Here is a 17,057-nt window from a genome sequence, read left to right on the forward strand (position 1 = left end):
GTATGAATATTTCGTTCTCTAAATTTCAAACATCAATAACAACATTAAATATGTCATTATTTGTTGGGCTCTGATGAAACTTCTCTGCAAGAAATATAAAAATCATGAGGAAAACTGCATACTAAACAGAGCTGTCAAATGGCTGAGCTTGACTAAAGTAAAAGCTTTATTAAAATGAAGGAACTGTCAAGGGCTTTTCTGTGTTGACTCATGTGCCTTTATCTAATGCACTGGTACTTTTTCATCCACTTTATTTTGGTCTGTGCAGCCAACTGTCATTTGGCAGGAAATAAATTATTACAACTTTCATCCATCATCGTAAAGGACAGATAAAGTGCATAGAAAACAGAAAACATGCACAGAATGAAGGACAAGGGTGGGGGGAACGGGGGTCGGAGTAGGGGGTAATTTCCTAAGAATGTTCCAGCCAAGTACGGAAAATATTTGTGCTTTGTTTTGATTGTTTTGTTTTGGTCATCAAGCTGGTCAAATGACCTGTAAGGAATTAGAATATTTCATAAAGCTAATGTTCTGACACTCTAATCTCTCCAGGCAAGGTTCATATTTGTGTGGGTTACTTATTCTCCTTTTGTTGACTAAGTCAATAATCAGAATCAGCAGGTTTGGAGTCGGGCTGGCAGGGATCAGTAGTGGGACTGGGGAGAAGTGAGTATAAAAGAAAGGCCCACACTGGGAGCAGCCATCTCAGAGCCCACTCATTCTTGGTACCATGGCTTCCCATCGCCTTCTTCTCCTCTGCCTGGCAGGACTGGTGTTCGTAACTGAGGCGGGCCCAACGGTGAGTGTTGGATTCTGTGAAGTCTCTTCCATCTATTTTCTGACTAGACAAACTAGGAGTGACTTCTTTTCATGTTGCCAACCAATTTTTGTTTGTTGGGCAAGAGTATCCAGCACCCATTTTGTTAAAGAAAAAAAAAGATTGACTGATTCAAACCTCAAAATAGGATGTTCTGTGGTGCTGACTGAGTGGGGGACTTGATTCTGAGACCTCTCCAGGGCTTTGAGGTACAAGGCTTACCTGCACTGGCCAGCACAATTTCCTTAGCTGGGTGGTAAAAATGAAGACATATTTAGGTAGCAATTGATAGAGAATTTTCATAAATGCTTGCTTTTATCATTCATTTTCCTTTAGCTAATCAAAATGTATTTATTACTTAACTTTTGAAAGACTTAAAAGAAAATGTTCTAGTCAGACAACTTGTTTTTAAATCTCCTAGAAGAATTATTCATACTATAAAATAATGATGAAGCGGTTTGACATTATTTCCCACAAACAGGAGAAAATAAAATACTCAGGGAGCAACTGACTTAACTGGTCTCAGTAGAAACTGGTTCTCTGGCACATGGCGTCTTTTCAGAAATTCTACTCAAATGGAGAGGTTTAACAAAGAAACTGGCCTCTCAGGGCCTGTTTTCTCCCTTGAAATTCATTGTACATATTCCGGTTGGTTACAGTGTGTCCACAGGCAAATAAAAAACATTCTTGCTTTGGGAACAATCATGTCTCTGTTAAGCTTAATAGAGAAGCTCATTAATTGCCAACACTTACTTTGTTAGCATGGGATTAACATGCCCTTTCGTCCTTGTTCCAGACTTCTAGCACTGCGAAGATAGATGTTAAGATCTTGCCAATTTTGTTGACTTTTCTCTTGCCTTCTTTGCCCAGGGCACTGGTCAGTCCAAGTGTCCCCTGATGGTCAAAGTCCTAGATGCTGTTCAAGGCAGCCCTGCAGTCAATGTGGCGGTGAGAGTGTTCAAAAAGGCTGCTGACGAGACCTGGGAGCCGTTCGCCTCTGGGTAAGCTCCCACTACACTCAGGCATGGGACTTCCTACTATCTTCCCACTCACCTTCCAATGATTAGGAAGAAAGGCTTCCAGAACATGTGAAAGAACCTACAGGTAGATTAAAAATGTGGATAGGGGCCAAGTGGGTCCTGAAAAAAGAGGCCCTCCTCTGGTTTTACTTAACTGGGCATGAGTGGAGACCTGAGCATCATTTAGGGCAGATATTGGAGGGAAGGAGCCAGAATCTTCCATACTCCTAAGATGACTCAACATCTTTTTGGACCACAGACCACTTCTACAATGTGATAAGGGCCTGAGAGATAGTACAAGGATGAGTGCAAGCATTGTCTAAACCACCCACCTCCAAAAATAATTAAATTAATTTCTTATTTAAAAAAAGAAGGTGATGAAGGGTCAGAGGGAACAGAAGGGTTGAGGTGTATTCCATGTACACAGCTGACTCTTACTCAATCTCTGTCACTATACGGTCCCCAAGCATGACAAGGCACAGCCTGGAATTCCCCACCCTCAGTAATCTCAGACAATTCATGGCACACAGCACCCCATCCTCAGGTCCTAGTACTGAGCTGTAGAATCAGCTGGCCAAGAATCAAACTATGGGTAGGTCTCTAGCCTCCTAGGCACTGCTGGGAGACTTCCCTAAAAATAGCTTATTAAAGGTCTGGTTCAAAAGGTGAAGGGAAAAAGCTTCAGCCAAAAAGCTTGGCTCCAGGCTCAAGAGAAGTGCAAATCTAGTTTGAAGGAAGTGCAAATCAGTTGAAAAGATGCAAAAGCAATTTTAGGAGCTGCTCAGATCCCCTGGAGCCCTTGCACAGCACTCAAGCTGAAAACCCTTTTCTTGAATTGTTTAAAAAGATGGACTGTCTTGTCTGTGGAAAAGAATTGTGGGGCAGCAGTGGCAAGTTTATTTGGAATACTGAAAAATTAAGGGCTTGGTTTAACAAGTACTTTTAGATTAGAAACTCCTCAAGACTGGGGTTCAATTAGAAAGGAAAGAGAAGTACAAGACACAAAGCCAAGGAGCTCAGCCTCACAATCACCCAACATGAGGTGCAAAATATGACTTCTTACATCTAATGGCTGTTTTACAACTTTCCCAAAGCTTTCCACCTTCACTCACAGGAATATCTATGAAGACAGATATTCTTATGCTTATTAGTGAGCCTAAATAAACCCAAAGGGCAAACAAGCAACATTGGGAAGACCTGCCATCTCCCAGGAGGAGAATGTCTCTCAGTTTTCACTGAATCCCAAAAACCACAAGAAGAGTGGTTGTTTATAATTACTGTAAACTCACATGATTGAGGTTTTGTTTGTGATTCACTTATATTGAGATAAAATACCAAGCACAAAGTGGAGAGTAGTGGAAAAAAGAGTCTAAGCGATAGGCAGAATGAACACCAAACAGAGAGTGGTGTTTGGATGATTAGATGATTGTGTGAACCTTTTTTCTTGTGATAAGACCAACCAAAGAAATTCAGTATTTTCTTTCTGAAAAAGAAGTTGAGAAGAGTATGGTCTGATGCAATTTTTTAAAAATTTGTCTCAATGTTTGTAGTCTAAAAGAGAGAAACTTCTAATATCAACATTTGAGCAGATACTTAAATGGAAATAAAAAGTTTTTTTTTAATTAGAAAGTTGACTGCTTTGCTGTTGGCCAAGAGTTAGTAAAGAGATTAAATATATAAAAGATGGCAGAGTGAGATGTGGTATTCTGAGAGCCTCAATCAATGTCTGTACAAATGATACCACTCCTCAAAGTACCCTCAAGCCATGGAGTGGCAGAGTCACACAAACCTGCTACAGTAGGGAAATTCAGGATCACAGAGACTTCTGGCACAAGAGTTAACCAACCAACCCTGAGTCACAACAAAACATTGGGAAATTATACCTGGATCTTATTCTTCTTGGAAAAAAAATACCTACAGTGGACATTCTAACAATTTTCCCATTATTTTCAGTCAACTGCTAGAATTATCTCTTGCTTGACTTAGTTGAGAAAGGAAAAAAATACACACACACCTATGCACACACACACACATACACAAGCTTGAAGGTATATAGGGGTGTGTGTATGCAGGGGTGTATTTGTATGTGTGTGCTGCCTCAACTCATCATCATTCCATTAGTTATTAATGTATAATTTAAGCAGGAATTCCAAGAACATGATTCTTTTGCATTTTCTAGGAAAACCAGTGAATTTGGAGAACTCCATGGGCTCACAACTGATGAGAAATTTGTAGAAGGTATCTACAAAGTAGAATTAGACACCAAAACCTACTGGAAGGCACTTGGCATTTCCCCATTCCATGAATACGTGGAGGTAAGTATATGGCCACTGGATTTGCTTTTGTTTGTTTTCAGTGCCCCAGTTTGTCCTTCACATTCCATGGGACATCAGAAGGAAACCTGGATTAGTACAGGTTTCTTTCCCATGACTATAGTCAGAAATCAGAAAAATTTGGAATAGCAATTTCTTTTTCCTAAGTTAGAAATATAATCCAATTTTACATAATACTCTTTACATAGATATTATTCACTGAATACAAACGTTTATTTAAGAAAGAAATAGGAATAGGGAGAGATGTGGGATAATCAAATGGAAGCTCCTAGCATGTGCATGTGCATGCCCCGAGTGCAATCTCTAGCACTACACGCCCCCACCCAGCACCATCCGAGCCCTGATGGTCCCCAGAACTGATGGTAGTGAATCTATACAAATAAAAATGATAGCATCAGAGCTATAGGACAATGGTCCTCTGAACCCACCACGCATGATCCTAAAAGCAGAGCTAGGAAGTAAATCCTGCGTACTGCTGGATGTACCCCCCAAAATACATAAGGATTAATGAGTTAATTAATTATATGTGAGCACAATATAATAAGTATATCAGCCAGGCATTATGTTGTAGTGCATTCTAGATTATGAGACCTGATAATGAGATATTGATCCCTGTACTGAAACAAAGTAAACACTTATATTTGTAGATGTAGATGATAAGAGAGAGAGAGAGATATCAAACTTGAAACATACAAACATATTTATGTTTTCTATATTTAAATTGGGGAGCACACCCACAGATGCTCAGGGGTAACTCCTGGCTATGCACTCAGGAATTATTCATGAGGGTATTTGAAAGACCATATGGGGTGCTGGGGATCAAACCCAGATCTGTCCCATACAAGGCAAGAACCCTACACACTGTACTATCACTCTGGCCCCTCTATATTTATATTATCTAATCCTTATAAACAACCCATCGAGAGCAGTCCCATTATTGTTTTCACTTTCCAGATGAACAAAGTGTGGCATGTACACTTATATGTTGTTCCAGACACAGAATTAGTGAGGAAGAGCAGGGGTATTTAACAAGAGGCCCCCGGCACCGTTCAGCTCAGTCTAGTGTCCATTATGAGCTCCTTTCCTGCAGAAAGTCAAGACAAAAATAATAAAAATAAGTCACATTTTTAACCCTTAGTTTACATTCTATTCTTCCTGAGGTATTAGGAACCTCAAAGTTTCACATGGGCCTAAACCCGCCACTTCCTCTTCATCTGCAATTCTGTCATTTGAAGCAGATGGCTCTGGTGGAAATAGAATGCAGGCAAGCTGGTCAGAGTTAAAGATCAACTAATTACATCTAAAATAGCTCATCTTGAAAGAACCATTCTCTCTGGCTTAGTCATGGGTGGGACTTTCAATTGATATAAAATGGTTGTTTCAGTAAGCAGTGTCGTCAGGGAAACCATTAGATCTGCAGGACTTCTGGGACCTCTGGGTCATAAAGGAGCTGCATCTCCGGTTGAGTGTGCCTCAGTGATTCCACATCCCACCTGCAAGACACTAGGTCCAGCTGGGTCCCACAGGGGCTAGAGTGCACCGACCACAGGCATCTAGTCGCAGTCTCTGCGAGAGCATCAAACCAGCTTCCCTGTCCCACTGTCTGTGTTTTAGTTTCAGAGAAGATTTCACTGCTGTACCACCCATGTTTCTTATTCAGCGGTTATTGTTTTCCTCCTGCTATTCACTTTTTTAGGAGTATTCAACAAACTTTTTTCAAAAAATCAAGACCATTGATGTATTGAGATCCCAGAGGGAGGATCTGAAGTGAAATACAGCCCTGCCCTCAGAATAGAAGGAAAGGGACTAGTGTAGGCATATTAGACAGGCCGTGAAAGAGTATAGGAAACGCGTGGGGATGCACAAGTGTCGGGGCCTTTCTCCTTTCAGAAAGGCTCACCCAGGAATCTCTGCCCTCCCACTTTCTCTGACAAGGACATTCCAGAATGTTTCATCCTCCAGCATTCATCAATCTCCTCTTGGGCCAATGACTCAAGTGACCATGTTAGACTTGTCACAAAAATTCTTTTGAAAATATTAGTCTTTTCTTAGGTACATTCAGGAGGCACTGAAAGTCAATGTTACTCCAAGATATATATATATATATATATATATATATATATATATATATATAAAATGGCTTCTAAGCTATGGCTTCTCCCTTCAGGGAGCCTTGTCAGTAATTCTGATTCTCACCTCCTCTTACTCTAGTGCAATATTTTGTTTTAATCTGGTTCAGAAAGATCTTTTGTCTCCTGTCCCCAAGTCATCAAGGTTCCTTTTCCCATAGTTGGAACAAAATACATTTATCCAGGTGATGTTCAAAGCTCAATCTGGGGTCTGCATACAAAAAAAAAACTTAAACCAAGGGTTGGAGAGATAATACACAGGACGACCAGGTAGGTGCCCCTGAGCACTGCCAGGAGTGGTCCCTGAGCACAGAACCAGACGTAAGCCCTGAACACAGCTGGATATGGCCAAATAAGAGTCACACACACACACACACACACACACACACACACACACACACACACACACAAATCAATCTTTGATTCACTGTCCTCCTTTTCTCTCCTAATAAAAAAATGTCTCCCCATCACCCCATCAGCCTTATTCTGGCTACCTAGACTATCCCAGTCCTGAGTCTCAGAAGTTCTACTCAATTGTCACAGGACTGATCAACTGGAACATTCTGAAGGACACTTGGCCCAATTATATAGCTTCAGTGAGCTCCATATATGTGTGTATGTTCAGAATTCCCACCTGAACTCCCACATTCTGTTTGTGTTGTAAATAGAACCTGAAAATGCTTTTACTTATGTCACTGCTTGTTACATACATAAAAATATACTTGATCCTCAGGGAAGAAGCAGCAAAGAAATAATAGGAGAAAAATCTTTTGAGATTGGAGAGAGGAGCTCACCAGACTCCTTCATGATTTGCATTTGGGGCAAAATCTCTAATTCACAGGTCTTGTCTGCTTTTCCATAAAATGCAAAAATGGGCTCTCAAGGTTCTTGTAGATTCCAGGATTCTGTGTTTGCACAGGGTGAACAGGAAGTAGCTTCAGCAATTCTATGCCAGTTTCCACAATAGTCCTTCCTTTTCCTAAACCAAGGATCTGACAAGAGCTTTTAGGGAGTCCAAGCTCTCGCTCAGCCAGGCTAGGGCGCCCTTGCTTATGCACAGGGGTGAAGAATAGGGTGAGGTTCTAATGGTCTGGCACACTAGCTCAGTTGGATTTTTTCACCTTGTGTTCAAAAGGTGTGCCATTTCACTGTGGCTCCAAAATGAAATAAAATCAAAGGAATGGATCTGTCTAGATAGCCAATGGCCTCCTGGCAGGACTCTCCCCATTGACCACAGTAGAAACCATCTGGTCTGTGTTCTCTCCTAGGTGGTGTTCACAGCCAACGACTCTGGCAAGCGCCGCTACACCATCGCCGCCCTGCTCAGCCCTTACTCTTACTCCACCACGGCCCTTGTCAGTGACCCCAAGGAATGAGGGACTCCTGCAATGAGCTCCAGGGGTTGGGTGGGATTTCATGTACCCAATAGTATTCCATTTTTATTAAAGCAGTGTTTCCACTTTATAAGCTATTTTAGAGACTTGGGCAAAGACAATAAAACATTCCTATTAAAGCACTACATTTCATTGGAACAGTTGTTTTGTGTTTTTTCTTTGTTTTTTTTTTTTGTCTATTCCCTTCATTGTACACTCAAAAAAAATTACACAGACACAAAGGAACTCTATAAAGTGCAGGTCAGAACTCCAGGAAAATCCAAATTTCTAATTCTTTCAAGCTAAGTACATGTTACATGAAATGTGTAGCCAGAAAAGGTGGACCCTTCAGAAAAGGAGTAGCTAGAGGAGGAGCTGAAGGTCCTGAGAAGAATACGAAAGGATCACCAAGTGCCCAAGCTTTCCCTATGACTATACCCAGATAAGCTTTTATGCAGAGAAACCTCAAGACAATTTGCAGAAATTGTTTATAACTATCTCCCCAAATCCATTCTCTGCTTTTTCTACTCTGGTGAAGCTTGTGTTCTCCCTTAAACACATATCCCTCTATCTCTGCCTTCATACTTCTCTAAATTTCTTTCAATAAAAACCATTTTACTATATATTCCCAGAACAGAACATGGAGAGTATCACGCTAAGTGAAATGAGTCAGAAAGAAAGGGACAGACATAGAATGATTGCCTTCATTTGTGGAATATAAAATATCATAATATGAGACTAATACCCAAGGACAGTAGAGACAAGGGCCAGGAAGATTGCTCCATGGTTGGAAGACTGCCTCATGAGCTGGTGGAGAAGGCAGCTGAGATAGAGAAGGGATCACTAAGTCAATGATGGTTGGAGGGATTGCTTGGATGGGAGATGTGTGCAGAAAGTAGATAAAGGACTAGACATGATGGACTCTCATTATCTGTATTGCAGACCAAAATGCCCATAAGTAGAGGGAGAGTAAGAGTGAAACTGAAGACAGGGGGAGGGGTGGAACAGGGCAGGGTGGGGCGAGGGGGTGGGAGGAGGGATATTGGGGACATTGGTGGTGGAAAATGTACACTGGTGGAGGAATGGCTGTCCAATAACTGTATGACTGAAATTCAAACATGAAGTCTTTGTTACTGTAGCTCACGGTGATTCAATAAAATAAATAAATAAATAAATAAAAATTTAAAAATCCAATGGAGATCTTTCAAAGAGTATAAAAAATTCAAAAACTTAAGAACTATAAATCAGCAGTTCTTTGTTTAATTGAAACATTGTCCATAGTATATAAAATAATTCCTCTGATGGAGAGTAATTTTAATTGGATGATGCATTTCATATCATAATTCTTTTATTATATATAAAAAAGTAAAGAATTTAAACTTGCCTAATCACTAAAGGTGATAATTTTATTGCTATAACATCCAGTGTTTCAACACAAAAAAGAAAAAACTATTTTGCAACTCAACTTTAGCTGTACCATCTAGTTAAGAATCTGTACTTCCTGAAGCAGGCAGCTGAGACATCTCCAAACACTACAAAACTCGATAAACCAGTAGCAGCACAACAGATTGGGTGGGATGTAACGTAGAAGGCAACCAATCTCAATTAACAAAACCTAAACACATGAGACTTAATCTATAACAGCAGTTTAGTAATCTCTTATACAAGTACTTATTGTCTCCATAGTAAGATACAACAATTTATGCTTATTTTCTTCTAAGGAAATATTTTTGGTCATTCTGGTAGCAAATTATTGGTAACAAGCAATATAAAATAAGTTATCGTGGGCCTGCTATGGGGGCAGACTTGAGGGGTGGTTGGGAAATTCGGAGACAATGTGGAGGGAAGGTGAGTGGTGTAGGGATTGGTGTTGGAATACTGAATGCCTATAAAAATCATCACAATCAACTTAATAAATTACAGTGGTTGTGTAAAGTATAGGGAGAAAATTTACATATGTAGTCCTTACCTATTTTATGTAAACTCCAGAATATATTAGCACAGAATTTCTTTATAAGTTTTATAATGGGGGCTGGTGCTATACCACAGCAGGTAGGGCGTTTGCCTTGTACGCGGCCGACCCGGGTTCAATTCCCAGCATCCCATATGGTCCCCTGAGCACTGCCAGGGTAATTCTTGAGCGTAGAGCCAGGAGTAACCCCTGTGCATCACCGGGTGTGACCCCCCCCAAAAAAAAAGCAAAAAAAAAGGTTTTATAATGACAGGTAAGACATGATTATTACCATAATGAGATCCAAATATAAAATAAAATTTAATGCAATATACTTTAGATTCCAGAGTTGAAAAAATTTAAAAAATAAAAATAATTTTTGACTATTTTTCTCACAAAATATTATGTTTATATAATTGTCACACCTGAGAACTGTATGCCAGTGAGATGTCATACCTGGTGAATAAATCCAGCACTTGATACATTGATGCTGTCACTGAAATTTGTGTTCATCCACATTCAACTGTGAGCCACTGTGCTGCATGCCAGAATCCACTATACAGGAGCTGAGGGAGCTGTACTCTGTGGTTTGAAGAGGCTCTGGCTGAAGCACTTGAGCAGGAAGGAAGGCGAAGCAAACAGTCTGCAGAAGTCCCTAAGGGGATTCAGAGGAAGTATCACTTGATCTGAACCTCAGTGGTTTCTTATAGCCAGGGAGGGAAGTAGAGGGAGGTTGCAAGGTCAGGCCAATGAACAAGGTAGTCAGTTGCACATATGAGTTGTTGAAGTTGGGGTTATTAAGGTGGGACAGGCGGAGCCTCTATAAGAAATACGTCAGTTCTCTAGGGCCTAGAGGAATCAGTTTTTCTCTTGTTGGGGCTCGAGCAATAGTAGAGTGAGTGGGACACTTGCCTTGCACAGAGCTGACTATGATTCAATCCCTGGCCCATATGGTCCCCCGAGCCCATCAGGAGTGAACTCTGAGCACAGAGCCAAGAGTAAGCTCTGAGCTCTGCTGGGTATGTGGCATTATGGTTTGCAATACAGATACTGAGAGGCCATCATGTTTGATCATTTGCCTGCTTTCAGCACACATCTCCAATTCGGAGTGATCCATTCCAAACATTATTGTCATAATGGTCCCTTCTCAGTCCCAGCTACCCATTCCCCTAGTCCTTGAGTCAGGGTTCCAACTGTGGACCATGAAAACTTTGTAACTGTATCTCATGATGACATAGTGATTCAATTTAAAAAATAATAACAATACATTTTTTAATGTGGCACTTACATGCCTCTGATTCTGTTCAGTGAGGTCAGCAATTCCTTCTTCCATGTATATTAGGCGAATTCATACCAATTATTATTTTTGTAGATTAGTAGCCAAATATGGCAAATATGGGCAACTTCAAAAAAATGAATCTAACACATATCATAAGTGCATAGGCCCCTAAGCTGCAGACCTATTTGTAGAAAGCTGCATTTCACTTGACTGTTGTTAGACATCTATGGATGTTTATAATCTAAGCACTTAGTAATTATAAATCTTCTATACATTTGTTTTTATATATGTAATATCTGAATTAACTTCAACTTTTTTTTGGGGGGGAACCACACCCAGAGGTCATCAGGACTTGCTCTTATTCGGCACTCAGGGGTCACACCACGGAACAGTACAGGATGCCAGGGTTTGAACTCGAGTTAGAGGCTTGCAAGGAAAGCTAACACCCTACTTGATATTTTTCACTCCAGCACCATGTTCCCACTTCTTGGCATCAGCAAACTTAGTCATTGAAACCAATTCTGTTTGACTTCTACTCTCTCTTTTATCTTGAAGTAATATCCCATTGTGTCCTTATATGAATTTCAGGTATGATCATTGAGAATCTATGTCTCCTTTGCTTTGCTTTACACCATCCCCAAGCAGTCGCCTTCAACACACACCCCTTTATTTTCCTTTCTGATAACCATTCATTCTTCTTAAGTCCGAACATTTATGATTGTTAATTGTACCCATGTAATTTTCTCAAAAAATTAGTGAAATCACATAGTTTTGACTTTATCCTTCTGGCTTACAGGGTAGGATGTTAAGTGAAATGATTTCCACTCTAATACTAATCCTTCTCCTCCTTTCCCCCTGAGCTTCATCTGCCTCTGGAAGCTATGTAGCCTCTTAACATGTCATTTGGTCCCAGATAATTGTCTGTCCATGCTGCTTCCATGGAAACATTCCTGCTCTCCTCTTTTTCTTCATTGATTTGTGTTAGTATCTCTGCTTATGTCCTTTCCTGACCACTCTTATGGGTGGCATTGCATCACCTAAAAAAGCAGATGAAGTCCTAGGAATGTAATAATATTTAGAAAGAATCTTGAGAGAGACAGAGACAGACAGACAGACAGACAGAAAGAGACAGAGACAGACAGAGACAGAGACACAGAGAGAAGAAAAGAGGCAGGCTGCAGGGTCGGGGAGGGGCTGTTGGGAGGGAAACTGGGGACACTGGTGCTGGGAAACGTACACTGGTGAAGGGATGGGTGTTGGAACACTGTATGAATGAAACCTAGTCATGAAGAGCTTTGTAAGGGTCTACCTCACAGTGATTCAATTTTTAAATATTTGAAAAAAAAGAATGAATACTTCGTGTTGTTATTGGTAAAGTACTTCCTGTGAGGGAGAGTGCTAACCCAGGATGAGTGATGCCCTTGGTAAGCAGAGACCCAGGACCCACACGCAGTGAGCAGGGCTCTGCAGACCTGCCACACAGCAACGGAGAGGACAGCAGCATAGGAGCCTGTGAGGGCTCCATAGGGAGCGCAACCCTGCTGCTACCTTGGTCTCTGACTCCTGACCTCCAGAATTGGGGCACAGTACAGAGCAGTCTTTTCCTGCTGTAGTTTTTTTCCTTTCTTTTATTGCTAATAGGCGCTCCCCATCACGAATGTCTGGGAATCACTCCTGGAGATGCCGGCCTGGTGGTGCGGGTCTGCTAGTTCCAGGCTCCACCACACTGTGGTGCTCAGGGTAACAGCTGACAGTGCTTGAGGTATGCAGTGCCAGAGACTGAAGTCGGGCTTCTCACATGCCACGCATGTGCTCTATCACGCTGAGCTACCTCACCTTATTTTCTCTTTCATGGAGGCGGGCATCTAAAGACGTGCCCAGGGCTCCTACAGGTCACTCCTGTGGATTCTTAGCCAACTGGATGGGATGGTTCAATGCAAGAGCTCAAGAATGCAGTGCTACTGGGGCCTGGAGTGCTCGGGACCACCAAGGACACTCAAGTAGTGCTCAGGGTTAACCCCAGTGATGTTCAGGAGAGGGCATGTGGTGCTGGGGATCAAATTAGGCATTCTCCCCTAGCCTGTGCTAGCATCTAGGCCCCCCTTTCCTCCTATTTTAATCCACCCAGTTTGATGTGTTGTTACTGCATCTGGGGGTAACCCTTACCGCCTTCTATGGAATTCTTCAAATTACAGCCTACATTTTAATTCACTGCAATCTTTACATCCTGAAAGTCAAAATTTACATTTAACATTTCCTTTGATTTTTTTTCTTTTGCTTAGTTATGCTGAACATATTATTTTATTAGCCATGCAGTCCTTTTTTTTTTCAACACAAGGTCGTTTTTATTAAAACTCATTTTGAAAGATGTGAGAGGTGTGAAAGAGAGAAGTATGTGTTCAAAAGAGAACACAGGCTTCTCCAGAGTGGAAATAAGCAAGCAAAGAAACAGTGACAAACAAGTGAGATACATGTTCAAGGGAGAACACAGGCCTGAAGATTAAGCCACAGACCTATTTTCTGCAGTTCACATCCTCATCATTTAGCCATCTCATCCACAGGAACCATTTGTCTAATACTGATTTATAAAATCACCATGTATTTTAAAGATGTTGTGAGTTGTATTTTAAAAACAGAATAGAAGTGGGACCCAGAAGAATTCTTTGATGGCTTAGAGCACCTTTCATGCAAGTATAAAGTTGTCAGTTCAAGTTTGGATACTGCCATGTGTGCTGAGTGCTACTAATGGTACCACAGCCTGGAAGTTCTACTCCTGGCAAGCATGAGTGCAAGTACCACAACTAAAAGGTGTGCAGCCTTCAATGAGCACCACAACTCACTGTGTGAGTACTACATGCAGAAGTGTGTAATCTTGGGGCTGGAGCAATAGCACAGTGGGTAGGGCGTTTGCCTGCACGTGGCCAACCCAGGTTTGATTCCCAGCACACCATATGGTCCCCTGAGCACCGCCAGGAGTAATTCCTGAGTGTATGAGCCAGGAGTAACCCCTGTGCAATGCCGGGTGTGACCCAAAAGCAAAAAATAAATAAATAAATAAAAAGAAGTGTTTAATCTCCTCAGTCAGCACAACCTCACCAGACATGACAATTAAGATCATTAAGTAAAAATGAAAACTAGATGTGACATGGGCCAGAGACATAGCAAACTGTAGGGCACTTTGCTGCATGTGGCCGACCCTGGTTTCATCCTTGGCACATCTGGGCCCCTGAGCACCTCCATGGGTCACTCAAGTACAGAGCCATGAATAGCCTTGAGCACTACGGGGGCCCCCAAACCAAAGGTATGTATAATGGGCAGTAGCACCACTTTCTAAGTTGTAGAAACTCACTGCGGTCAAGATATCCTAGTGGGAATGAGTGTGATAACCACAAAGAGAAAAGAAGTTAAGAAATAGTGATGAGAAAAGGAGAGAGAGAAAGAGAGAGAGAGAGAGAGAGAGAGAGAGAGAGAGAGAGTAAAAGGGACTGTGCCTTCCACAGAGGCAGGGGGAAGACTCATGTGAGGTGGCAGGAGGGATGCTGGGAACATTGGTGGTGGAGAATGGGCACAGGTGGAAGGTACTTGATCATTGTATGACTGAAACATAATCACGAAAGTTTATAAGTCTGTAACTGTATCTCACAGTGATTCATTAAATATATTAATTTTAAAAATATAAAATTTAAAGAAAAAAGAAATCGTGGGGAGAAACAATTGGATGGATAAATTTGTTCAGGTTTATAGAATCTCAGAATGCCAAGTTCTGGGAGGCTACGGGGGATCAGAAAGTTGAGACAGAAAAGGCTAAGTAATTTGTCCAAAGTCACTGAGAATTTCGAAAAGCTCCTGAAAGGCAGAGAAGCATCCTTGCCTTAGGAATCCGTGGGATTCCTATTAATTTAGACAATGAGGAACAGCTCACCCAAATACTTTGAAATTGCAAGGAAAGAGAATTTTTTTAAAATCCTGTTTTTAAAAAACATCACCCAATTTGAGAGGTGTGCTTCTAGCATACAGGCCCACTGGCCTTGTCAGCCTGACTTTCTCATGAAGATACCTAAACGGTGAGTAGGTTAATCCATTATACTATAGCCTTTCCAACAAAGCAGAAACACAGATCTCTGAGTTTCCCAGAACTAGAATGATCCGTATCATATTTTACCCTTTCCCAGTGATCTCAGGAATAGGCATTTGACTAAAGATTTCACCCTAAGACAGCGCAGCTTAATTGTGGTGATTAATTTTAAGCATCAATTTGCAATGCCGAGGCCTCCGGCTGTCTCTCCCTCCCTTCTCAGATCTCCACTTCTCTCCACCCATTTTTTTCTCTCCTTGTGTCTATGCTTTCGTCTGGCTGCCTTCTTACTGGATAAGCAACTGCCCTACATGAACATGATCTCATCTCTTTTATATATACTTTTGACTGTATTAAAAGAAAACACATACCATAAAACTGGTCACCCGCACCATTTTTAAGTGTATATGTCAGAGCATTGAAGCATATTCAGATTTCTGTAAAACAGTGCTCCAAACATTTCACCCTACAAATCTAAAACCACACCCACTTGATAAACAACTCTCCTTTTCCTCTTCAACACAGCCCCACCCCCCAACAACATTGCACTTTCAGTGTCTGTGAATTTGACTACGTTTGATCCTCATTTTTAAGTGGAATCCTGCAGTATTTGTCTTTAGTGGCAGGATGACTTCATCTGAACTAATTGCATCTGAAACGGCTATTTCCAAATAAAGTCACATTCTGAGGCTCTGGAAGATAGGACTTAAAAATATCTTTTTAGGGCCACATGGAGCTGGCTTAAAGGGCTGAGTACTTGCTTTGCATGCTGGAGGCCTGGGTTCAATTCCCAGCATCACTGGAGGTGACCCCCAAGCATAAAGCCTGAAGCAATCCCTGGATACCAATGAGTATGGCCCTACAATAAATAAGCAAAAAACTTTCCCAAATGTGTGTCTTTTAGAAGGAATACACATCAACCCATACCACTTGCCTCTCATGATCTTGACAGTTTTGAAGTGCACCAATTTGTAAAATAACCTTTAATTTGGATTCACTTGACATTTTCTCAAGATGGACATGTGATGATATAGAGTTGGTGGAAATATATCTAAGGAGTTTATACCGCCAATATGTCATTGTCTATGCGCCAGGAAGCTTACCTGTGAGAAGGAATAGCTGAGGAGCAGTCTCATGGCTGTCTGAAGGGGCATGCAGAAAGGTACCTGGAAAAACACACATGTGGCTGCAGCGTTATAGGCTGGTGATGACAACAGGATTCAACCAGAAATAGAGGAAAAGAGTGGTGTCAATATTATCCAGCCAGGACCAGAAAGATCCTACGGAGATAAGGTGCTTTTCTTGCATGCAACCACTCAGGTTTGAATTCCCGGCACTGTAAACGGTCCCCAGAGCACAATCAGGAGTGATCCCTGAGCATATAAGCAAGTGTGAGCCCCGAACATAACACTGGTTGTGGCCCCCAAAACACCAACAATGTGCCTATGGAGTGAAACTAATTTGATCTACTATTGATTTGAGTAAGAGCACTCTCATCAAGTTTTTTAAACAAATTATAGAATTCAGGCTTTGGTGGGGTGCTTTTAGGGGGAATCTTATATATTAAAAAAAAGGTGGAAATTCACTCTAGATCAGCTGCCTTCAGAGAGTGGGAGGCAATTCTGTGATGGACAGTCTCAGTGGCTCAGCTGTGAGGGGGCTGGCGGGAGGAGAGGTAAAAGTAGCGAGAGTGAGAGAGTGGCAGTTGCTCCTCTCAGTCAAAAGGGAGCTTTGGTATTCTGAGTTCCACGATGATTTTTTTGTTCTTCATCACATGATCTCAGAACAAGCTTGACTGATGCTGATATTCTGCGAGATTGTTCTGTCTGACAGAACAAAGGCCCAAAGCCGCTTGTAATAACATTGAGATCTGTTCCCAGCCCTTTTGCTTAAGTGATTGCAGAAGAACTTAGAAAAAAAAAATCAGCAGATAGTGGTGGACTTGGTGGTGGAAAAGGAGAACCAGAGGATTCTGGTTTCTACGAAGTCTCAGGCATGATCCCGGAGCACAGATCGAACAGTAGCTGAATTGGTGACTGGAGTTTTGACCACACTGAGCTTGAAGCAATCCACCAATCCTC

General features: G+C 41.5%; 1 protein-coding gene across 1 annotated transcript; it reads left to right on the forward strand.

Annotated features, from left to right (window-relative positions):
• The first annotated feature begins 637 nt into the window (after positions 1 to 637).
• Positions 638 to 7,819, forward strand: TTR (transthyretin). The gene is made up of 4 exons (XM_056138218.1): positions 638 to 799; positions 1,688 to 1,818; positions 4,016 to 4,151; positions 7,567 to 7,819. The coding sequence occupies exons 1-4, from the start codon at positions 731 to 733 to the stop codon at positions 7,672 to 7,674; spliced, it is 444 nt and encodes a 147-aa protein (XP_055994193.1). The 5' UTR covers positions 638 to 730; the 3' UTR covers positions 7,675 to 7,819.
• The last annotated feature ends 9,238 nt before the right edge of the window (positions 7,820 to 17,057 follow it).

Source organism: Sorex fumeus, unplaced genomic scaffold (assembly GCF_029834395.1).
Source record: "Sorex fumeus unplaced genomic scaffold, SorFum_2.1 ptg000128l, whole genome shotgun sequence".
Taxonomy (NCBI): Eukaryota; Metazoa; Chordata; class Mammalia; order Eulipotyphla; family Soricidae; genus Sorex; species Sorex fumeus.

Bases quoted from the DNA above. Each gene is read 5' to 3' on its own strand.
- TTR (XM_056138218.1), top strand. From the start codon at position 731: ATGGCTTCCCATCGCCTTCTTCTCCTCTGCCTGGCAGGACTGGTGTTC. The intron at 800-1,687 runs GTGAGTGTTGGA...TTCTTTGCCCAG, and splicing joins TAACTGAGGCGGGCCCAACG to GGCACTGGTCAGTCCAAGTG. The intron at 4,152-7,566 runs GTAAGTATATGG...GTTCTCTCCTAG, and splicing joins CATTCCATGAATACGTGGAG to GTGGTGTTCACAGCCAACGA.